Consider the following 20,381-nt stretch of genomic DNA (forward strand, 5'->3'; position numbering starts at 1 on the left):
TGAGGAACATGTCGTCACGGCACCTGCGTCATCATCAGTCGTCATCCGCCAAGCAGGAGGAGCTCCTGGCCGTCCAGCTGCCCACAGCCCTGCAGCAAGAGATCGACAGCCTGTGGGGATAGTGCCCGGGGCTCCTCTGGGCGGCCTCCAGCCCAGCACCTGGGCTTCCCTTTTCTGGGAGAACCCAGCTCTCCTCCAGCCCCTTCGGAGCTGGATGCATCAGGAGCTGCGACAGATGTTTGGGAGCTGGCGCTCGTGGGCAGATGTGGTGGAGGACCTTGTTTTGCCTCTCCTGGTGCTTTTTGGGCTGGATGAAGATATGCTGGTACAGCTGCTGGGGGCCTGCCTCCAAAACCGCATGGCAGCATTTGTCCACTGCCTGATTGACACTGCCGTGCAACGGTGCAGCGGGGAGGCCCGCCGTCTGCTGGGCCTGAAGGATGGCCATGCTGCCGAGGAGCGGGAGGAGAGCCCCATGGCTGCCTCCAGCCCCACTGCCTCCTGAGGAGGGTCTCTTACAGCCGGCCCAGCCCCCTTCCACAGCATGGAAGGGGCCAACGTGGATGAGCTCCCCGGCACCTCCACAGCTGCCCCTCGTGCAGGTGACAGCAGCCCTCCCTCTGCCCCCGCTCCTGTCCCTGGGGATGAAGAGGAGCCCCAGGAGGCCGCGGCACATCCATCGACATCCAGCGGCGGCAGGGAATGCTCCCCTGGGGGGCCACAGCGTCCCCCAAAGAGAAGGGAGCCCTGAGGCCTCTTCTCCGGCCAAGAAGAGGCCACCCCACCGGCAGCACTAGAGGAACGCCCCAGGCACTGCCAAAACCAGCGCTGGGCCGGCAGCTGGGGCATGTGCTGGCCCTCAAGGGCTCCCAGCCCTCCAAGTCGCATCATCAGGCTGCAAAAGAAAATTAAGGCCTTAAGACTGCAGAAAAAGTCCTAGTGTCACTAACCCTGCAGGTGGCATCCCCACCTGTGCTGCTTTCTGCCCCTTTTCCTAGGGCTATGCCCACCCTTTCCTGGGCAGTCAAACACTGGAACAGGCTTCCTGGAGCGATGCCCCAAGCCTGTCAATGCCTTAAAACGAGGCGTTTGGACAATGTCCTTAAGAATAGGCCTTAACTGCTGGTCAGCCCTCGAGTGGTCAGGCAGTTGGACTAGATGATCCTTGAAGGTCCCTTCCAACTGGAACTATATTCTATTCTATTCTATCTATTCTATTCTATTCTATTCTATTCTTCTATTCTATTATTTTAATTTATTTATTTCCTGTACGTGGCAGCGCTGTATGAAAAGAACTGGAAATACTATATGGGCAAAGCAGAGACCAGCCAGCTCTGCTGTGATACACCCATGGTACCTGCCTTACAGTCATTGCCTTTCAAATCCTTTAATCCTCTCTATTAATACATCTAAGTTCTAAGAGAAAATGTAGGAGGAACTACACATTTTAAAAGCAAAGAAGAGAAAGATATTCTGCCAGAGATAAAGTTGCTTTTCTGGGTTCAGTGGGGCTTCACCCCATACAGGAAACAGGCCTTACGGGTTTCAGCAAGGACACTGCCCCATCAGACAGCAGACAACCTCTTAATCCATTCAAATGGATAGTTACTAATAAAATAGACTGTCAGTTAAGATTGCTGATGGCTGAGTAAGTCAAAGGTATCTCTAGATGACAGAAAATGAAAATAAACAATTTCTCAATATTCTGTGTGAAACGAGTATCAAAAAGTATAAAGGACACTTTCTCTTGCTGCCTGTCACTGATGAGTTTGGATGAATCCATGTTCCATATATCAGCAAGCTATTAGCTCCCTAGACGGCATCTTGGTCAACTCCCTAATTGTGCCATTTCTTTTCCAGAAATCCATTTATTCAAACTCTCTTTACACTCTTTGTTTTCCACGAACTCGACGTTTTAATTCCAACCATAATAAGAAAGTTTTTCTGTCCCCTTGGAGCAAGAGAGTTTTGACTGATATTTGCCCCGGATTAGGCCTGACAGACTTTTTTCTACTGAGCAGGTGCCCGTGTGGTAAATGTATGTTCTGGTTGGTCAGTTTGGACTCAGGATGCTCCAGCCTCTTAACTGCCCGTGTGATGAAACTGCTCTTTGAATAAGAAGCAACGCCTTTTTAGCTGATAACATCCTGTGATTTCAAAAGTGCCCAGTTTTCACCATCCAGGCTTTATATGTAACTTACATTTAGTATCATCTACAAGGTGTTATTGTATCCCTTTGGGGTTTTCAGTGAATGAACTCCACACAGTGACAAGTGGGAACAACTTGGAAGCACGATTTCAAGGTTTCTTTTGTTAGCCTGGAAGGAATCTTCAGGACCGATATTTCTCTGGTTTTTTTTTTTTTTTTTTGAAGCGAGAGAAGCAGTTTTAGCACAGACAGAAACTTCCACAAAGCTTTATGGAAGATGACCCACGAGAAAGCGGTTTGAGACCATCCCTGAGACATCCGTTGGGAAAGCTATGAAGTAGGGTGGAAGACAAGACTTACGCAACCAGGAGCAGGCTCACAAGCCACTGGATTAGTGTGATGGAAAAATAGAATTCATGACACTGAAACAACCAAGTTTAGGAATTTACCTCTCACTGGTTCAGAAGAATGGCACGCACAGAGCTGCTAAAACGCGTGCAGTTGGTGATGCAGATCCCATTCCCAATGGCTAGATTAAGATACATCACACATGGACAGTGGGATCAAGGGCACCCTCAGCAAGTTTGCCAATGACACCAAGCTGTGGGGAGCGGTCAACACACTGGAGGGAAGGGATGCCATCCAGAGGGACCTGGACAGGCTGGAGAGGTGGGCCCGTGCAAACCTCATGGAGTTCAACAAGGCCCAGTGCAAGGTCCTGCAGGTGGGTCGGGGCAATCCCAGGCACAAATCCACGCTGGAGGGGGAATGGCTGGAGAGTACCCCTGAGGAGAAGGGCTTGGGGGTGTTGGTTGCTGAGGACAGGCTGAGAGAGTTGGGGGGGTTCAGCCTGGAGAAGAGAAGGCTCCGGGGAGACCTTAGAGCCCCTTCCAGTCCCTCAAGGGGCTCCAGGAAAGCTGGGGAGGGACTTTTGGTCAGGGAGGGGAGCCATAGGAGGAGGGGGAAGGGTTTGGCACTGAAAGAGGGGAGATGGAGCTGAGATGTGGGGAAGAAGTTCTTTGCTGTGAGGGTGGTGAGAGCCTGGCCCAGGTTGCCCAGAGAAGCTGTGGCTGCCCCATCCCTGGAGGGGTTCAAGGCCAGGTTGGAGGGGGCTTTGAGCAACCTGGTCTGGTGGGAGGTGTCCCTGCCCAGGGCAGGGGGTGGCCCTGTGTGGTCTTTAGGGTCCCTTCCAACCCAAACCCTTCTGTGAGTCTATGATTCTATGATTAAAACAACACGCAGTTCCAAGTTGATGCTTGTTTTATTAGAATCTCATATAATGATTTCTAAATGTAACATTCCCAATTTATGACACTCAAGGATCAAGATCTCAAAGCTTGTTGCTCTTTTTGCAAAAACTCTAGGTTTTGAAGAAAAAGACATTCTAACCCAATGTCTTCAGTACATTAATGTGAAAATGTACACAAAGTAGAATTTCATTTGAAGCACTGAACAGCTGAGACAAGCAATGTGAAAAGCTGAATTACACAAGAAACAATACCACCCGACATCCGTGCTACCAGGTTACCTTTCCACAACAATCAGTACTTCCAGGTCAGTTCTTTCCACCAAAAAGGTGCTGTAGTGGCGAACAGATCATGCTGGGGAAACAACAACAGAAAGAGCACATTATACTTCAAATGTTTCTCTGAGAGTTCACGGTCATTTATGTCCACCAGAAAGACACAACCCCAGTGCAAAGTAATACAGAGGAAGACTGAAAAAATAGAGGAAATATAAAGAATAACTTGTGCCACGACGGTCTCGTTAAAGGCACTGGCACACATTATGATTAACAAGGAGTTTTAATTCTTCCAAAACTAACTCAAACCGACAGTCAAACCAACAGTCACTGCTGATGTTCAACGTGTGCTGCACAGGGAACAGAACGCTCCTGCGGGTACAGCTCCACAGCTTCAGAGCACTCCTTCGGGCAGCAGCGCCGAGCAACGCTCTGCACAGCTACTTTAATTAGAGTTTCGAAGGGTGTCTTTGGCAGCCAAGGTTACCAAGGCCACAGTTGCTGAGTTGCCAAATAAAGGTCCTGCTTACCTGGACAGGACTGAAGGTCCATCCCGGGAAGGCCCCGTTAGAAGGGGAGCGTTGAAGCCCTTTAGAAATGGGGCCAGAGGTGACACTCCTCAGCTGATAAAAGCCCCACTGGATGGGGGCTGGGACTGGGATCAGGAACCCTCCCGTGGGGAGGTTTTTTCCCAAAGGCAATTCACAAGAGGAGCATTTATTGGGAACGTTGCCCCTTACCACAGGACATCCCTGAAGGTTCCTTTGCCCTGGGAGACTTTGGTTTAACCACAGAAAAGAGGTGGCCGTTTTTCAAGCTCATGTAGAATCACCTGAACTGCCAGAACCAGACACAGGCTCCCACACAGGCTCGCACACAGCCATGCCTGCATCTGCTCAAAGCTGCAGGGTCAGTACCTTCTCCAGAACTTTGAGACACCTCTTCCTTCGGACTCTGTGCTTCCTTTGCTCACCGTTGGGTCCCTTCGCTGCAGTAGCTGCGTTGCACCCTCAGCCTGGGCGGTTGCTGGTTTCTGTTCAAGGTCAGATTCCCCAGGACCCCCTATAAGGAACAGAAGAACAAAACCACAAGCTGGCTCTCTCCACACTCCCTGCGTACCGACGGCAGACCTCGATGCTGAGAGGGGGGGCCAGGCTCCGAGGGCCATGACACTGGGAGGTGTTACCGCCATCCCCATGCAGACTGGTTTGGAGGTGGGCTCCCATCTCAGCCTCGCTCCGTGGGCGAGAACGTGTTACGCGGAAAAGAGTCTCAGCCAAAGTCATTGCTGACCTACCACTTTACGGTGGTTCTAATGCCTAATCTCACATGCTGGAAAATACCAAACACAATTTTAAAAGGAAAACTAACACCGACGTCATCCTTACAGCTTTGGAGGCGATAGGACCAATTTGAATGGAACGAGACGGGAATTCCTTACTTACAGAAACTCTCTTGCTTACAGCCCACGCTAAGGGATGCTGGACTAAACTCATGCTCCTTTTCTTTGGAGGAATTCTGAAAGGAAAAGGAAACCAAGAACCGTCACACCGTGTAAAATTCTGTTGCGCAGGAGATTTTTCCTTGTTTGCTTGCTTTAAGAACTAAAAGGCAAGGTCTACTCTCTTGTTCTGTGATTTTCATTTCTTTTCCTGCTACTAGGAGGACTTTCTTCACCAATCGATTTCTACCTCGCCCTCCTCAGGACATTCCCAAGCCCAAAATAAAGCTGCAATTCATTGAGTAGACTTTAACATAGCAGATAGTGAAAGAACAGCAGCAGCTATGCCATAGACAGAGATTTTAACAAAACACACAGAGGTGCTGCGGGAAATGACAGCCACTGGGCAATACAGGCCCCTAAACATCAGGCCTGCTAAGGCACGGGCACAGGAAATGGAGTAAGTGGGAAGGGACAAAAGTGAAAAGTGCCAGAAGCAAGAGGTGAGCCAGGGATACCCATGAGGAACGCTATCAGCAATACAAAGGACCACAAACAACAAAATCGGCGTGTAAGCTTTGAGAGAGAATAAACCAACTTTGTCATAGAGAGAAGAGAAGAGAAGAACTGATCCACTCCCTGATGGTGTTTCTCTTACACTAAGCTCAGGTTCACGCAAAATTCCGGACTGTAGATGGCCCGAGATCTTTGCAGTTTAGTCTCAGAGCATTAACTAAGTTAGGAAAATTATCTGCAGTGACAGTCTGAGCGTCTCTCAGTTCTCTTTTCTCTTTCTTTGGCCGCTCCTGGTGCCCTCGGTAAGTGGGAAGCTGTGTAGGCTCCACACCGCTCATCCTGACCAGACAACCTGCTGTCCAGATCACAGGCCGAGAAGGTGTTTGGATGGAGCTGAAAATGCAATCTACTTAACAGCCGTGTGACTGCGGCACTTCCACGCTCCTCCTTCTGGATTGAGTGACCACGTTGTAATGTCAGTCCTATGGGTACTAAGTAGGCAGATTTCCTTCATGTTTAACGAGACCCTTCCCTTTTTGAGATGCCTTCTAAAACACCAGGCGGATCTGGATCCAAAGTCATACGCTGCTGATAAAGTGAACAAGAGCCCTAGAGGAATGATCAGAAGAATCCTGAGGAAGCACAGGAGCTGTGCATATGGTTTTTCCTAAACATAATCTTTCTTCTGATCCTGAAAACTAAAAGAAAGCAAATGGAAAGCACACCAAATGGAAAGCATGTCACAGAAGCACCTGGCTCTAATCTCCCAAAAAAAACGCATGTAAGGGAAGGGTCATCTGCCCATGACTTCAGGTGGCACTCGTGATCCCTGCTCTGGTATTCATAAACACAACAGTTTGTGTCTGGACATCCCTCTCAGCGTAACAGTGCCCTGACTAGTGCAAATTTCAGGTACAAGTCAAGGTGGCACAAGCATCTGTTCTGGAGCAGGTTCTTCTCACCTTAATTGGTATTTGCTGAGCTGACGAGTCATTCTTCATAGTTCCATAGTTTACCTGGAAAGAGCTCAGGATGTCCTCCCACATTAGTTTACCTGATAAAAAGCCCTCTTCTGAAAGGAAGTTTTGGGCTTACAACAAAGTGAGGGCCGTTTCAATACAGGAGTTTATCTGGGCAGGCTGAAGGTAACCATGCAACTAGTAGCACCTGAAATCGCAGGCCATTGTATCTGCAGTGAATCCCTGCAGATCAATTATGCTGCGGTTGGACCTTTGGAACCAGATCTCCAGGAGCAAGCAGGCAGTATGGCTTGGCCACCTGAGATTTCAAGCAAGCCCACACATGGCATTTGCGTAAAGGCTCAGCCAGTTGTGGAGAGGTCCAGAAGGTTCCTGAAATGGGGGCAGTACGTCATCATGCAGAAACACGCAGAAATCCAGGTATTTGATGCAACTGTTCACCTCCCAAGGAACAGGGGGAGAAGAAGTTGTTCCTTATATACCACCAGGAAACTTCCTTTGTGGACAAACCCAAGAGGAATGAGTTTGCCTTCTCGTAAAATCCTCTCTCTGAAGAGCTGGAGCAGGAAAAAGGCCAGGAAGGTGAGACTGTGGCAGGGATTTGAACTAAATTAGAATGGGCATCAGTGTCCAGAAAACGGATGAAACACACTGGGACATTTGGGAGGATGGGCAACAGCCAGGAGCAGGAGAACAGGGGTGTCAGTGAAGACCCCGTTTCCCAAAGGCTGTGCCCAACAGCAGCTCTGTCAGAGCAGCCTTTAGCTGTGAGCTAACAGAGAAAGAATCTTTCCCTCCTGACAAGGTCTCTGGAGAACAATGGGTTTAGAAAGCAAGTGACAATCCCTCTGGAACAATCCTGTTGTAAATCTGCCTTCCGATGCCACAGTGAGAAGAGGCTGTTTCAAGAAGAGGGAGATGCTGCAAGGCCATCAGCACCAAGAAAGGACACTGGTGGGGAGTGGCAAATACTCACACTGGAGCCAATGCCAAGGTGTCAGCACCCACCGTTGGCCCTCCAGGGAGTTCTGCACAAATGGGCATGGGAGGGAAAAGAGGACTGGAGTCTTGAAGACAAGGCAGGGCATCCTTCGGGTTCATCTCCAGGAGTCTGAGCTCACCCCTACAGTTCAGAGCTCAACAGTCAGAAAAGCTCGTGTCGTCTCCCAGGAAAATTCATCCCTTGGCTAAGTCAGGAATCACAAATGCCTCCATGCAGGCGATGCAGGTGATAAGGAGAAAAAACCTACATGAAGGCATTTTTATCCTTGCCGCTTTAAGAATTTAGGACTAAACAGATACTGTTATCTCTTTCTGAATATTCTGTAGCTTACCATTTCACATCCATGCTTTGCTTTACTCATATGGTGAACACAGTCGGTTCCGGTTCTAAAAAGAGGTCAAAGAAGGAAGAACTGAGTTTACAAGAAGTCACAAAAAGGAAGCAATCTCGTAAATGGCTACTCCGAGTATTTTATTAGAAATCAGGGTTTTAGTACCTCTAGCCAACAACATAGATACTCTTAATCTATATTTGTTCTCATGCTTTAAAGTCTCATTTCAAAAACAAAAATAGGCACTCATTCCAGTATCAGGCTTTCTGCTTTAAAAAAAGCATTACATGACCTGGAAAGGGGGATGGGCAGCAAACTGAGAAAGCTGCAAATCCTATAAGGTTACTGACACAAAGAGAAGGGCAGGGCGCAAAGAACCACAGAAAGATCTTACAAGACTCGGTCACGGAGCAATAACATGGCAGAGGAAACTCTGTACAGAGAGGTACAAAGTGACCCACGTGGGGAAAACCAACCCTGATTTGCACACACAATTGTCCTGATCGGTGTCACTGGGGAGGGACACCTGGAGATTTGGAGAGCTCAGCTCTCAATAGTACCCCAAGAAAACACGAATCCAAATGCCCCGTGAGGAGCTGTGAGCAAAACAGCTTGTCCAAACAGAAAAAAAGATCAAGAGGTGATGACTGCCAAACTGGATCATGAAAGAGCCTTTTATGGCCTTATATTTTAGGCATCTACAACCCATGTCTTGGCAAAAACAGATTAGAAAACATTCTGGATCCTGGTCTCATTCTTCACCCATTTCCACGAGTTTTATTGTGACTAGAAACTGATGGGGGAGACGGAAATTAAGGACTACATTTATATGAGCAGGAAAAGGCTTCAGGCTTCTCCCGTTCTAATCTCTGCATGAAATACACTTGGGGAGTGGGAAGAATCTAAGGCACCAAAGGAGATGATTTGACATGGTCTGTCCATCGCCATGGAAGGGGGAAGGTGATCATCCGATCACACCACCGGATCTGGGACTCTCTGCCAGATACCTGTGAATGTTAAGTACAGACACAAATTGTCTTTTTTTAAAGCTACACTCCAGCTACACTATAACTAACGATGGGCCTGCCTCTGGAAGGTGATCGAGAACTCAGCCTGAAGTCAGCCAGCATGAGCCGGCATTGCGCCCTCGTGCTGAGGGCGGCCAACAAGCCCCTGGGGTGCATTAGGAAGAGTTTCGCCAGCAGCTCGAGGGAGGTGATCCTTCCCCTCTGCTCAGGCTCCTTCCCCTCTGTGGGCTCCGTCCAGACAGGGCTCCCCAGGACAAGACGGGTACTCAGTGGGGTGAGCCCAGCAACGGGCAACAAAGATGATGAAGGGACAGGAGCGCTTTTCATATGTGGAGACGTTGGAAGAGCTGGGATTGTTCAGCCTGGAGAAGGCTCAGAGGGGATCTCATCAACATATACCAGATGGGAGGGAAGAAAGAAGAAGGAGACAGGCTCTCTTCAACAGCGCCTTCTGGCAGGACAAGAGGCAAAGGGCACAAATTGCAAAACATGAAATGAAATCTGAACACAAGAAAAAACTTTCTGACTGCAACTGTGGTCAAGAACGGCAACCAGAAACGGCCTACAGAAATTGTGGCATCTCCACCCTTGGAGTCCACCTGAAGGGACACATCCTGGGCAACGTGCTCTGTGTGCAACCCCTCCCCATCAAGCAGGAGGGGTTGGACTCAATGATCTCAAAGGTCCCATCCTACCGCAGTGATTCTGTGAAATGCCCAGAGAGGGACCTCAGCCTCAAGCAGTGAGGCAGCATTCACCAGCCGACCCAGAGGAACAGACTGGCCTTCAGCTGGAAAACTGCTCCCAGTTCTTCCCTTCCACCCCCAGCTCAGGTGCGTGAGCCAGTGCCCTGCTTTGTCACCCTGCTGAGGTCTCACCCCACTGTGATTCTACAGAGAACGTGAACACAAAGGAGATCAATAGGGAGACCCCTAGTTAACGGCACAGGAGCCTGAAAGCATGGGACAACTTTCTCCAAACACGGGCAATGCTGCTTAGGTCCTGTCACCTATGGAAGAGAAGGAAGACAAAAGGGATCACCCAGGCATGAAACCGGAGGAAGGTACAAGAGACATTAAAAATTCTGGTATGTGCCCTAGAAGTCTATTTTGTAGCCAACTGACCTGTCCGTACCCAACCGCGGGCATGAGGTCTCTGCTCCGACTTCCACTCTTCTCCTCTTCACCTTTTCTTCCACTGCAGGACTTTCTGATGCTTCATTGCTTCTCTTGACCTTCAAAACATTGCAAACTTGGTATTGATAGCATTTGATTTTGACTTTTCTAGTTTAAAAAAAAAATCCAGAGTTAATATACATTCCTATTTTGCAAAATTGTTCATGTTTATACAATAAAGACCAAAAAACCGCTTCTGCCTTATTCAAACAGAAGATGAGCACTGAGGCCATCCAGAGAATTATGCTCAACAGTTCTCAACAAGAAATACTGCTTGCCAGAACACACTGTTTGCTCCACCTTCAGAGGAGGGCCGAGGAATGCCATTAGCAGGAATGTAATGCTAGCAGAGAGAGCAGGAGTTTCTTTTGGGGAATTTGCACAGGACATATTCACTAATTCACTCCATTTTTAGACACTCGGATCAAAAACAAACCTACCCGGAGCTCTCATTAAACAAAAACTTTCCAAAGAAGCTTAACTTTGTTGTTTACGACACGGCACCAAGGAAACTACTTAATGATTCAGCCATATTGACCTCCTCCTACAGACTCTCACAGTGAAGAAACCATTTGACAGCTCGGCTCAGAGTTGTAGAAAACACATTTCACTGCAGCCACCAGGGCCCTCGGCTCCTCAGGCAGGACTTCATTCAAAGGCTGATGGAACCAACAGGACGATTTCTCCCAGCTTGGATGGTTACAGGTGAGAATTCAGTGCCACCTCACAATGCCTGACTGACACCCAGAAAAAGGAGAACTAGAGCATTGCCTGGATCTCTATTCTGCTTCTCCACACTATTTAGAATATAACTTTAAAAAAAAAAAAAAAAAAAAAAAAAAAAACAAACAAAAAACACATAAAAAACTTACAAGTCCATCACTGCCCTTGTTTACTTCTTTACCTGTAACAGAAGTATTATAAAATTTGGTGAATATTTGGTGACTGGACTTTCTTTAACCAACTTAAAAGTACATTTTTGCATTGCACCTCACTTTTGGCAAACAAGATAAACTCCTCAGAAACCATGCTGGACTTGCATATGATATATTGACACTGAAAAACTGCAAACGCAGCTCTTTCACAATTAGAATTCCTGGCTGGGAATACCCCATGTCAATGGGATGGGGACAGTTGCTTTTCTTGAAGAATTAAAGGAGTCTTCAGAAGAGAAGAAGGAATGAAGAACTGTTGGCATCACTGTATTTTAGGCACCAGAGGGAAGACACAAGGACAGCCTGAGCATGGACTCCCCAGAATATTGGCCAGCCAACCTCTGGTGCATGGCATCCATACGTATCTTCCTGAAGGAAAATCCCTGCCAACAGAAACTAGAAACACCAGTGCCTGAAAGTAATAGCACATTATGCTGTGCATAATTTTAGAACAGAAATGTACAACCGTTGCAGAGTGCGATTCAATACTGGAGCAAGGTGTACAGGGAAGTGACTGAATTCTCCACCTTTAGGAATTTTTACATCCAAAGATGGTATCTTTGACAGGGGCTGCTACACGCGAGCAAATGGGGGAGACCAAGGAATGACCGCTTCTCCATTTTACAAAGGAGACCACAATATCTGCACTAAGCAGTCACAAGAAAAACCAGCAGCTTTTCACAGGGACCAATAATCAGAACAGGAAACAGTAAGAATAACACTCGGTTTTCACAACAGAGGAGGTTAAATGTGGTGTCCCACAGAGGTCTCAGCTGGGGCCTGAGGCTGCTCAGGGAATTCACCGAAAACCTGGAAAACGAGACACTAGTGAGGCGACAACATTTGCTAATCATTATTACCATTATGACTATCATTATTTAGAAAAAAAAAATGCATTCTTTCTTTAGGACAACAGAAACAAAGAGCGTGAAGTTCAATGTCAACAAACGTGGTCAAGCACAAGGAAGAAAAACATGCAGCCCATACACACGTACTGGCTCCAGCCCAGCTACTGGCATTACAGAACAAAGGCTGGGAGCTGCTGGGCACAGCTTCATAAAAATACTAGCTGAAGAGTCAGCAGGGGTAGAAAAGGCAGAGAGATTCGGGAAATTTTAGAAGGGCAATACAGGACAAAAGAGAACACGCTGTTCTGCTCTATCTCAAATCCACAGCACAGCCACGCTGCACACAGGTTTGCTCCCTCCAATTCAAAGACACGGTAGATGAAAGGAAAGGGAAAAGCAAGACACAGATGACAGATGTTTCCAGAAATTATCCAAACATAACCATAGTGACTTACCACAAGATACGTTCTGCTGGAATGAGTTGAGTTCCAGATACATAGTGCAAATGTAGGGATAAGGCACAAGATGGACATTCTCATGTTTGAATCTCATCTTCGATACCCTCTCCCATTTACTCCAATCTGAGAACGATGCTAAGGCTTAAGAACACAGCACTAACGTTTCAAAGGAGCAGGCGCCCTGACAATGTCTTCTGGTAAGGCTTCACAAGTCACACCACCTGGCATGTGCGTGTAAGGCAGCACATACAATCCATCAGTAAGAACCGTATGAAAAACCACTAGTGACACATTACAAGAAACACTCATCCCGGTGACCCTCTCCCAGAGCTCCCACTCACCCACAGCTTGTGAGTAACTAAGAGTTATGCCCCAGCAAGGAGCCTGACACACAGGCTGCAGGACAACTCATCACACCAGGCCTCTGAGCTCGCAGTTCTCACCAGGGCCCAGTGCTGGCCAAGCACGGGGATGGATTTTCGAGTTCTAGAAATACAAGTCCATGAATCAAACTCTCCTCAAGCACGCAGGCAAAACTGGCTGAGCTTTAGTGAAGCAAACCAACAAGCCCAACATTTGTTTTGGTGCTTCCCGTCTGACGATGCTCTCGGCCACCTTCTCTTCCTGGCAGGAACAGGAGTAAGTTGCTCTCATCACCTTCTGACAGAGAAAGAGGATGACCTCGTTCTTGCCTGCTTTTATAAAGCGTGGCAATGGGGCCATCTTCCAGGACTGGAAGGGAATGCCTTGGAGGAGGAAACACCCAGATGTTCATTACTCCTGGGCACCCAGAACCACGGGAGGGGATACCAAAGGGCCTGATCTGATTCCCAAATTGACACCCCTTAGGACCGAAAAGGCGTCTCATTCAACCAACTTACTTTTCTCTTCAACAAGAGCCTCATGACAGTAACTTCTTTTGAACCCTTTACAGCAACTACGATATTTAATCCTAACGTACCTTATGAGAAAACTACTGCCGTCTTCTCGACTTGTGGCCAACGTTGCTGAGACTGCAAAGAGCATTTGACATTTTATCAGCCTTTTCAAGAAATGCACGAGCTTTGCTTGCAATCACATTAGGTGGGATTCCTGTCCCTTTAGATACACGTGTTCATTTTCTGTGGCTAAATCTGATTCGGAACACAGAGGCACTCAGCTCAAAACACTGCAAAACTCTCTTTTCACATCAGTTCTCAAGTGAAGGCAACACCTGAGGAGGATCTTCAGCTGACGTAAAACTGCAAAGCGCAAAGGCTTCACACTCCAGCTAAAGATCTGCACACTACCAGGCACGAATGTTGAATTAAGCAACGACCTTTGTCTTGCAATTCTCTTTTACAGGTAGGAAAGACAGGATACACGGGAAAATGGTGAAGTGGTCTGTAGAAAATGGATGTAAGTCATCAAGATTTCCAAGGATTACTCGAATCGCTTCCTGGAGAGGCCAGAGAAAGAAACAAAGGAAGAGTATTAGCAATATAGCCACAATTCGACTGTGAAGTACAGTTTCAAGGCGTGGGGAAAATTTAAAATTACTTTACAGTTTGCACGACTCGTGGAAGAGCAGGTTCTAGATATTTTGCTTTTCCTCCTCCCCTTCTTCTCCGCACTCCCTCCCATCACCCAGAGTGCGCTGCACTCACAGACTCACAGACATTGAAGTGAATTAGTATCTTAATCTTGAAGTAACACAGAAGCATCACTATGAAGAGGGAAAGTGTGCTTTGAAATTTAAGAAGTTTTACACTTAAGAAGTCTCCTTTTTGCCAGCAAAACACAGGTAGCACTGACCTGCTTCGAAAATAAACATATTCCTCTTTTTCTGCATATTGACTCAATTCAGTTACAAGGGAACTGCAATTCGGCCCCAACTCACTCCTGCTTTACAAATGGGAAACTTTTTCTAGTAATACCTTTCAATATTTTCAAAAGTGAAAAAGAAAAAAAATTGAATTATAATTTTTTGTATCAATTAAAGTCAGCACATTTTCTTCAATAATATTTATAATGCTATTACTGTACGCTGAAGATTTTTCTTAAAATTAAGTAAGGAAGCATTCTTAAGCAGGCAGTATATTTGTCTCATTTCCTCAGGAATGGCAGGGACTTTCGTCTGTCTCAGGAAGAAGATGACGCCAACAGGGCTCATCAGTGGTCACCAAGTACTGGCATCATTCAAAGCACGTCCACTGGTTCCAGTGGCTCCTCAGTTGGGAGGGAAGCATGTGCAATCGAGCGGTAGATGAGCTGCTGCCAGGCTCGCTCACCAGCAGCACCGCAGCTCCTGAACCAACAGGAGGGAGTGACAGCTCGTCTGGCCTGAGAAGCTAAAAGCACTGGCCAGGTCTGGGGCTGAGAGCCGAACTGTGGGAAAGTGCTGCTGCAGGATGAACCTGAGCAGGAATCGGAAAGGAACGGGGTGCAACCAGCTCGACAAATAGGCAGCTCCATGGGTCCAATTTTAACAGTCAGTAGCTTCTTTGAAATACTTCAAATAAAAACCTTACTTTTCTACATTAATGCTGCCTGTTGATGGCATTTTTCATTTATGTCATTTTTTTCACCCTCGTACTCTCCAGAGAAGTTCCCCATTACTCTCACTTGAAACGCTGCATTTGACAAAATGTCCTCAGTCCCATAACAAACATAAGACTTGCTTAGCTCAACATTCAGAGAAGGTCCCAGGGACCTGCTCCCTCTCCTACCTCTAGCTCCTGGACAGCACTGTCGGTGGTGTTGAGATCAGGAGCGCTGTGAAACAAACAGAGAGAGTTCATCCCAGCCCAGTCAAAGAGCAACGGAGCGACAGTCCTTGTAAAGAGTTTAAACACCTACAATTCCCATTGCACAGAGAAAATACTTTGCAGGCAGATGAACTCCCAATTTATTGCTTGTAAAAGATATCCATTATTCCACGAGGACTGTTTCTCTTTGGTTTTCTGCCCCTTTATATTTTGTGTGAGGAGATCAGATCTTTTCAGTCCATCCTCAGTAACCTTTAGGACAAGGTTGTTGACCAGGTGCCCTCAAACCAGTACCTGTCTTCCAGCCTATGGCGATGCCATTCCACTCAAGGGCCTACAAGAAGGAACCAGCAGGACACGTCTCTTAATCCCCTCCACGGTGCAAACCTGCCGAGGAACGGGCCTTCACAGCACTGGAGCTAAGCCCTGTGATGCTGGGAGCTGTGTATTGCCTGCAGCAAACTCTGCACGTCTTTTGTAAGCTGGCTTCTCCAACTTGTTTGCTGCAAGGTATCGGCCAACAACAAAATGCAGAGGGAGAGAGAAGGCCTTAAGGAAAATCCAAATCCATCAAAAAGCAAACAAATCACATAACTGTTACTTGGAAATAAGTAAATACAGTGGAGCGTAAGGAATTATGGCATGCGAGTATTCTCTGGTATATGCCCCGGGAGGCAGCCATTCTCACATCCTCCACATTCAGGGTCCCCAGCCAGAACTCCAGCAGAGACGAGAACTTGCCTTCCTCTTCGGAAAGGCTCTCTCCTTGCTTGATAAAGAGCAAGTCAATGACAGGAATTACACAGCACAGCACGACAGACATCACCCACCCAAGAATTAGGCTGTGGTCACGAAGTCTTCAGCAATCAGCAGGGAAACACAATTCAGGAGGGGACATTGCCACGGCGATGAGGAGACGAGGGTGGAAAGAATGGAAGAAAGCAAGGCACCACCCAGGGTCTCACGCCAAGGGTGTCAGACCTGCTCTCTGACTGCCGGGGACTCGTCGGTTGGGGGGAGTGTGAGGGGGTGGGGAGGAGGGAGGGTTATTTTCTTTTAGGTCTGGAGTGTGGACATTTGTCTTCCCAAGTAACTCTTAGGTGTGACGGAGCCCGGCTTTCCTGGAGATTAAACACCCGCCTGCTGATGGGAAGCACCGAAGGACTTCCCGATTTCGTTTGTGCACACGGCTTTTGCTTTACTTATTAAACTGTCTTTATCTCAACCCACTTTATCCTTACTTCCACCCTTCTGATTCTCTCCCTCACCCCACTGCGGGACACTGAGCAAGTGGCCACGTGGGGCTTAGCTGTTGGCTGGGGTTAAACCGTAACAAAGGCTCTAGAGCTTCTCAAGTAAACACTTACAAAATCATAAAACGCTATCAGTAAAAACAGCCTCTCGTTCCACTGAAGCACAAAACCCAGACGTGGCAGTGACACAGGAGCATTTTATACAGCTCAAATTAGTCTCTCAGGCCAACGTTCAGCCTGTGCGAGTGCAGCAGCGACTTTTAAGCGACCGCTTTCATAGTTAGTGGAAGAAGGCAGGACAGAGGAGCCCCCAAACCTGAGTTTTGTGTCTCGTATTCACTCACTGCAACACGCAGCCATCGCACCCAGGCTGACTGTGCCTTTCCCACACTTACCTGCTGAAGTTGCCGTACCGGATTTTAAATTTGTACACAAGCCCGCCTGCATGAAGGAACCTTGTTTCAGGCAAGGGATAGGTAAATGGTTTCAGTGACATCTTTCCTCCTTCCTGGATGTAGCCTAGGGGAGCAGGAGAGTCAAAAGTCAACGACTAAAAGCCTTCACCAGATCTCACGCTGTCCTACCAGAAGAAAGGATGGTGAGCAGGGATTCCTCATCTGCAGGGAGAACAGGCCTCCCACCAGCCAGAAAATCGCGGATTCAGGTGTCATTTCCAATAAAGCAGAGCGGTTTTGAGCAGGATTCGAGGACAGACTTCCAGCCGACGGCCACCCGCCTCCAGCCACACTGCTCCGGCGATGTCCCCACCAACGTCCTCGAGGCCGACAAGGCCTCTCGCCCCGGGGGATGTCGACGAGGCCCCGGCAGGGCCGTGTGGCAGCCCAGGACCGACCCCGGCCCTCAGGGACCACCCGGCTGTGGCGTCCCCCGCAGCCCCCGCGGGTACAGCCCGGAGAAACGCCTCGCCCCGCCGCCCCCCCAGCGCCTGCGGCCCCCGCAGTCCCGGGGCGGAGGGAGAGCCCGGGGGCCGGCGCCGAGGGGAGATGCCGCCGCCTCCTCAGCCCCGCCGCCGGCCCCGAGGCCCCCGGGCAGCCCCGGCGCTGGCGACCGCCGGGAGGCCCCGGAAGCCCCCGCCGCGCCCGCCGCCCGACCTTACCTCAGGCGGGGCCGGGCCGGGAGAAGGCTGGAGCCGAGCCCGGCCGACGGGAGCCGGACGGGGCCCGGCCGAGCTCCTTTCGCCCCGGCTCCCCGCGGCCACCGGCGGCTCTGCCGCTGCTGCGCTTCAGAGGCAGCTGTCGTTGGGGGCTCGGAGTGCCCCAGGGGGTCCGGCAGGAGCCCACAGCCCCAGAGGAGTTGGCTTTTGCCTTGTGGCAGGGCTTGCCACTGCTGTCAAAGGGGACTGGACTCTGCCCGGGCCTCTCAAGTCAGCGTTAGCTCTGGTGCCTAATGACCATCCCTCGGTAGCTCATCCCTTTCTCTCCCAAATTTTTGACGTCAGGTTTGCCTTTTCTTGCTTTAGGCAGCTTTCACGCAAAGACTCCCAGAGATTTTTTCATTCTCCCGCTACACACACATACACACAGGGATTCCCGGGAGGGTCACAGAAACGCAACAGCAGCAGCCTTAGTCTCAGCTGGGGTCTTTAAGAGCAAACACTGTGTTCCGTAGCTGTCTGGAGCCTTTCTGGCAGCCGTGGGGTACTTCTCAAGCAGACACAGCTGGAAAGCTCTGACGAGCACTGACCCAGCCGAGCAGTGATCAAAAAGAAGCTACTTTTTATACGTGAAAGCCCGACAACGACATCTGTAGGAAAAACAAAATCCCAATTAGTTCTCTTGCGCCAACCGCAAAACCAGACTTTGGTATAAAAGGCTTCTGATTAACAAAATACAAACCTAAACACACAACCCAAGCAGGCACTGATCTGCCTCCTCAGGGCAGGACAGAATGTCCCTTTGCTCTGTAAACGTCATTATAATGAAGAGCTGCTCCTTGTTGAACCACGAGGGACCCAGTGCTCACTGGTTTCTGACGGCCAGCCCTGGGGAACTCAGCTCAGACAAGCACTGGTACCACTTTGGTGCTGCTCGGGGGCATCTGGACTCCTCCTGCCTCTCAGGAAAGGTCTATAGAACTCAAACATCCTTCTTCGGGAAAAAAAAACACCACCAAACCAAACCAAACCAAACCAACCCCAAAACATGATGTTCATTTAAAGCTACAGGGATTGAGAAGGTCTTAAGCTTCTGGAGTAACAATCTGTCCCCCATAGGGACAGCAGCTCCACGGATGCCCCAATGGGCATGGTATCCCAGGGGAACAGCATCTCCACAGGCACGGCATCCCTGCAGGCATGGCACCTGCCATGGGCACAGCATCCCCTGACCCTCAGTGCTCTCACCCAGCCACGAGCACAGCCCCATCCTCACCCCCCCAGCAGGATGGGGAAGGGTTGCCATCAGCACTGGGCCTCAGGCCCTTGCCAGGGATGCTGTTGGCACTGACTGCTCCCCAGAAGTGCTCTGCCCCAGGAACGGGTGTCCCAGACGAGCTGGCTGGGCACCAAGGGGCACCTCCAGAGCCAGAGGATCCCAAAGGAGCAGGAGACGCTGGGGCTGGGCAAGAGGTGCAGAAGCCGGGGAAGGATGGAGCAGCACCGCGTTCTCTCCTGGGTGGAACCTACCTGCTCCGGCAGGTGCAGAGGACAGGCAGAGCTCTCAGGGGGTACTTCTCTCCTCGGCCAGCCGTCACCCGTCCCTGGGAGGTGGCACTGCCCGTTCCAGCCACGCCTGCCACCCGGGACCCCTCACATAACCCCGGCCCGGCTCCCGGGGTCGCCAGCACATCGGTGTTGGGCCACAGGCCCTTGCCAGGGACGCCACTGGCACGAGGGCGGGCTCGGAGACCTCCCGACCCAGCACCTGCCCTCGTGGAGCAGGACGAGGAGCTGCAGCGCCCGGTGCCCGGGAGCCGCTTCCCGCCCGCCATCGCCCGCGGCGGGAGGAACCGCGCGGTGGGCTGGGTTCGGCTCGGCTCGGGTGGGTTCGGCTGCGCTCGGCTAGGTTCGGCTCGGCTCGGCTCCACTGAGGTGCGAGCCCTGCGGAGCCGGGCAGCCCGTGCGGGAGGAGGCCCGGGGAGCGGCGGGGCAGGTCTGGGCGCGGAGGGGGCCGGGGGTCCCGGTGGGTGCAGGCGGGGGCCGCGGGCAGGGCCCCAAGCTGCGGGCAGCGGGCGAGTGGGCCTGGCTCGGCGGAGGCCGCGGGGGGCAGCGGCAGGGCCCGAGGGCAGAAGCGTCGGGCCAAGAGGCCGGGGAGCGGGTCCCCGCGGGAGCGGGCGGAGGCGCAGCCCTCGGGCATCCCCAGGCCGAGCCGGCGGGTGCCCCCGGGACCGGGTGCGGGGCCGGGCCCGAGCGCTCTCCCGGAGAGCAGCTCCTCCTGCCGCTGCCGGCGCCGAGCGGCCCTGCCGGCTGGGCCCGGGCACGGCCACGGCAGAGCCTGCCGCTGCCCGCGGGAAAGGGCTGGGTGCCGGCCAGGCCGGGGGCAGCGGTGCGCCCCTCCTTTCCCCCCTCCCCGCAGCCCCTGCGGAGCCCCGGGCACGGCCCTGCCCGCTGCTGCTGGGGCTGGGCTCCGGCAGGGCGGCAGGCAGCGGGCTGCCCGCTGGGAAGGGGGGGTGCGGAGAGGGGCCGGGCCGTGGCCACAGGCTCCCGCGCCCTCCCTGCCCGCGGGGACAGGCCCGGGGAAAGCCAGGCTGCCGGCGGGGCAGAGGCTGCTGGGCTCCCCCGGCGTGGGCAGGGTGTGCGGGCGCAGCCCTGGGCCCCGGGCACAGGGTCGGGCCCGGGCCGGGGGAGATGCTCCGGGGCTGCGAGCAGGACAGACGGGACACAAACAGCGACTCGGGCAGAGGAGGCCAAGGCTCCGCTTTTATTGCAGCAAGCGGTGGCTCCTTCCATCTGATGGAGCATCGTGCCTGCAGCCTTTCCGAGCAGCCCGTGATTAGCGCAGGGCAGAAGACCCCCAGGTGACCTCATGTGTGGAGGT

At 51.0% G+C, this 20,381-nt stretch overlaps 1 protein-coding gene across 1 annotated transcript; it reads right to left on the reverse strand.

Moving 5' to 3' along the window:
* Positions 1-3,704: 3,704 nt before the first annotated feature.
* LOC141472610 (membrane-anchored junction protein-like) lies at positions 3,705-16,882 on the reverse strand. Its single transcript, XM_074159758.1, has 10 exons — positions 16,782-16,882; positions 15,095-15,140; positions 13,749-13,824; positions 12,384-12,509; positions 11,018-11,049; positions 10,095-10,204; positions 7,943-7,997; positions 5,117-5,189; positions 4,589-4,733; positions 3,705-3,750 (listed from the first exon to the last, which is right to left on the reverse strand). Exons 1-10 carry the CDS (start codon positions 16,880-16,882, stop codon positions 3,705-3,707), a joined length of 810 nt encoding a protein of 269 aa, XP_074015859.1.
* Positions 16,883-20,381: the final 3,499 nt, after the last annotated feature.

Source organism: Numenius arquata, chromosome 16, assembly GCF_964106895.1.
Source record: "Numenius arquata chromosome 16, bNumArq3.hap1.1, whole genome shotgun sequence".
In the NCBI taxonomy this organism is placed as follows: Eukaryota; Metazoa; Chordata; class Aves; order Charadriiformes; family Scolopacidae; genus Numenius; species Numenius arquata.

Excerpts from the sequence above, each read along its gene's own strand:
- LOC141472610 (XM_074159758.1), bottom strand. The coding sequence starts at position 16,882 with ATGTCACTGAAACCATTTACCTATCCCTTGCCTGAAACAAGGTTCCTT. Across the intron at positions 12,510-13,748 it reads CCACTTCACCATTTTCCCGT|ATTGGAGTAAATGGGAGAGG; the intron begins GTATCCTGTCTT and ends CATCGTTCTCAG. Across the intron at positions 10,205-11,017 it reads ACAAGGGCAGTGATGGACTT|GTCAAGAGAAGCAATGAAGC; the intron begins GTAAGTTTTTTA and ends AATGTTTTGAAG.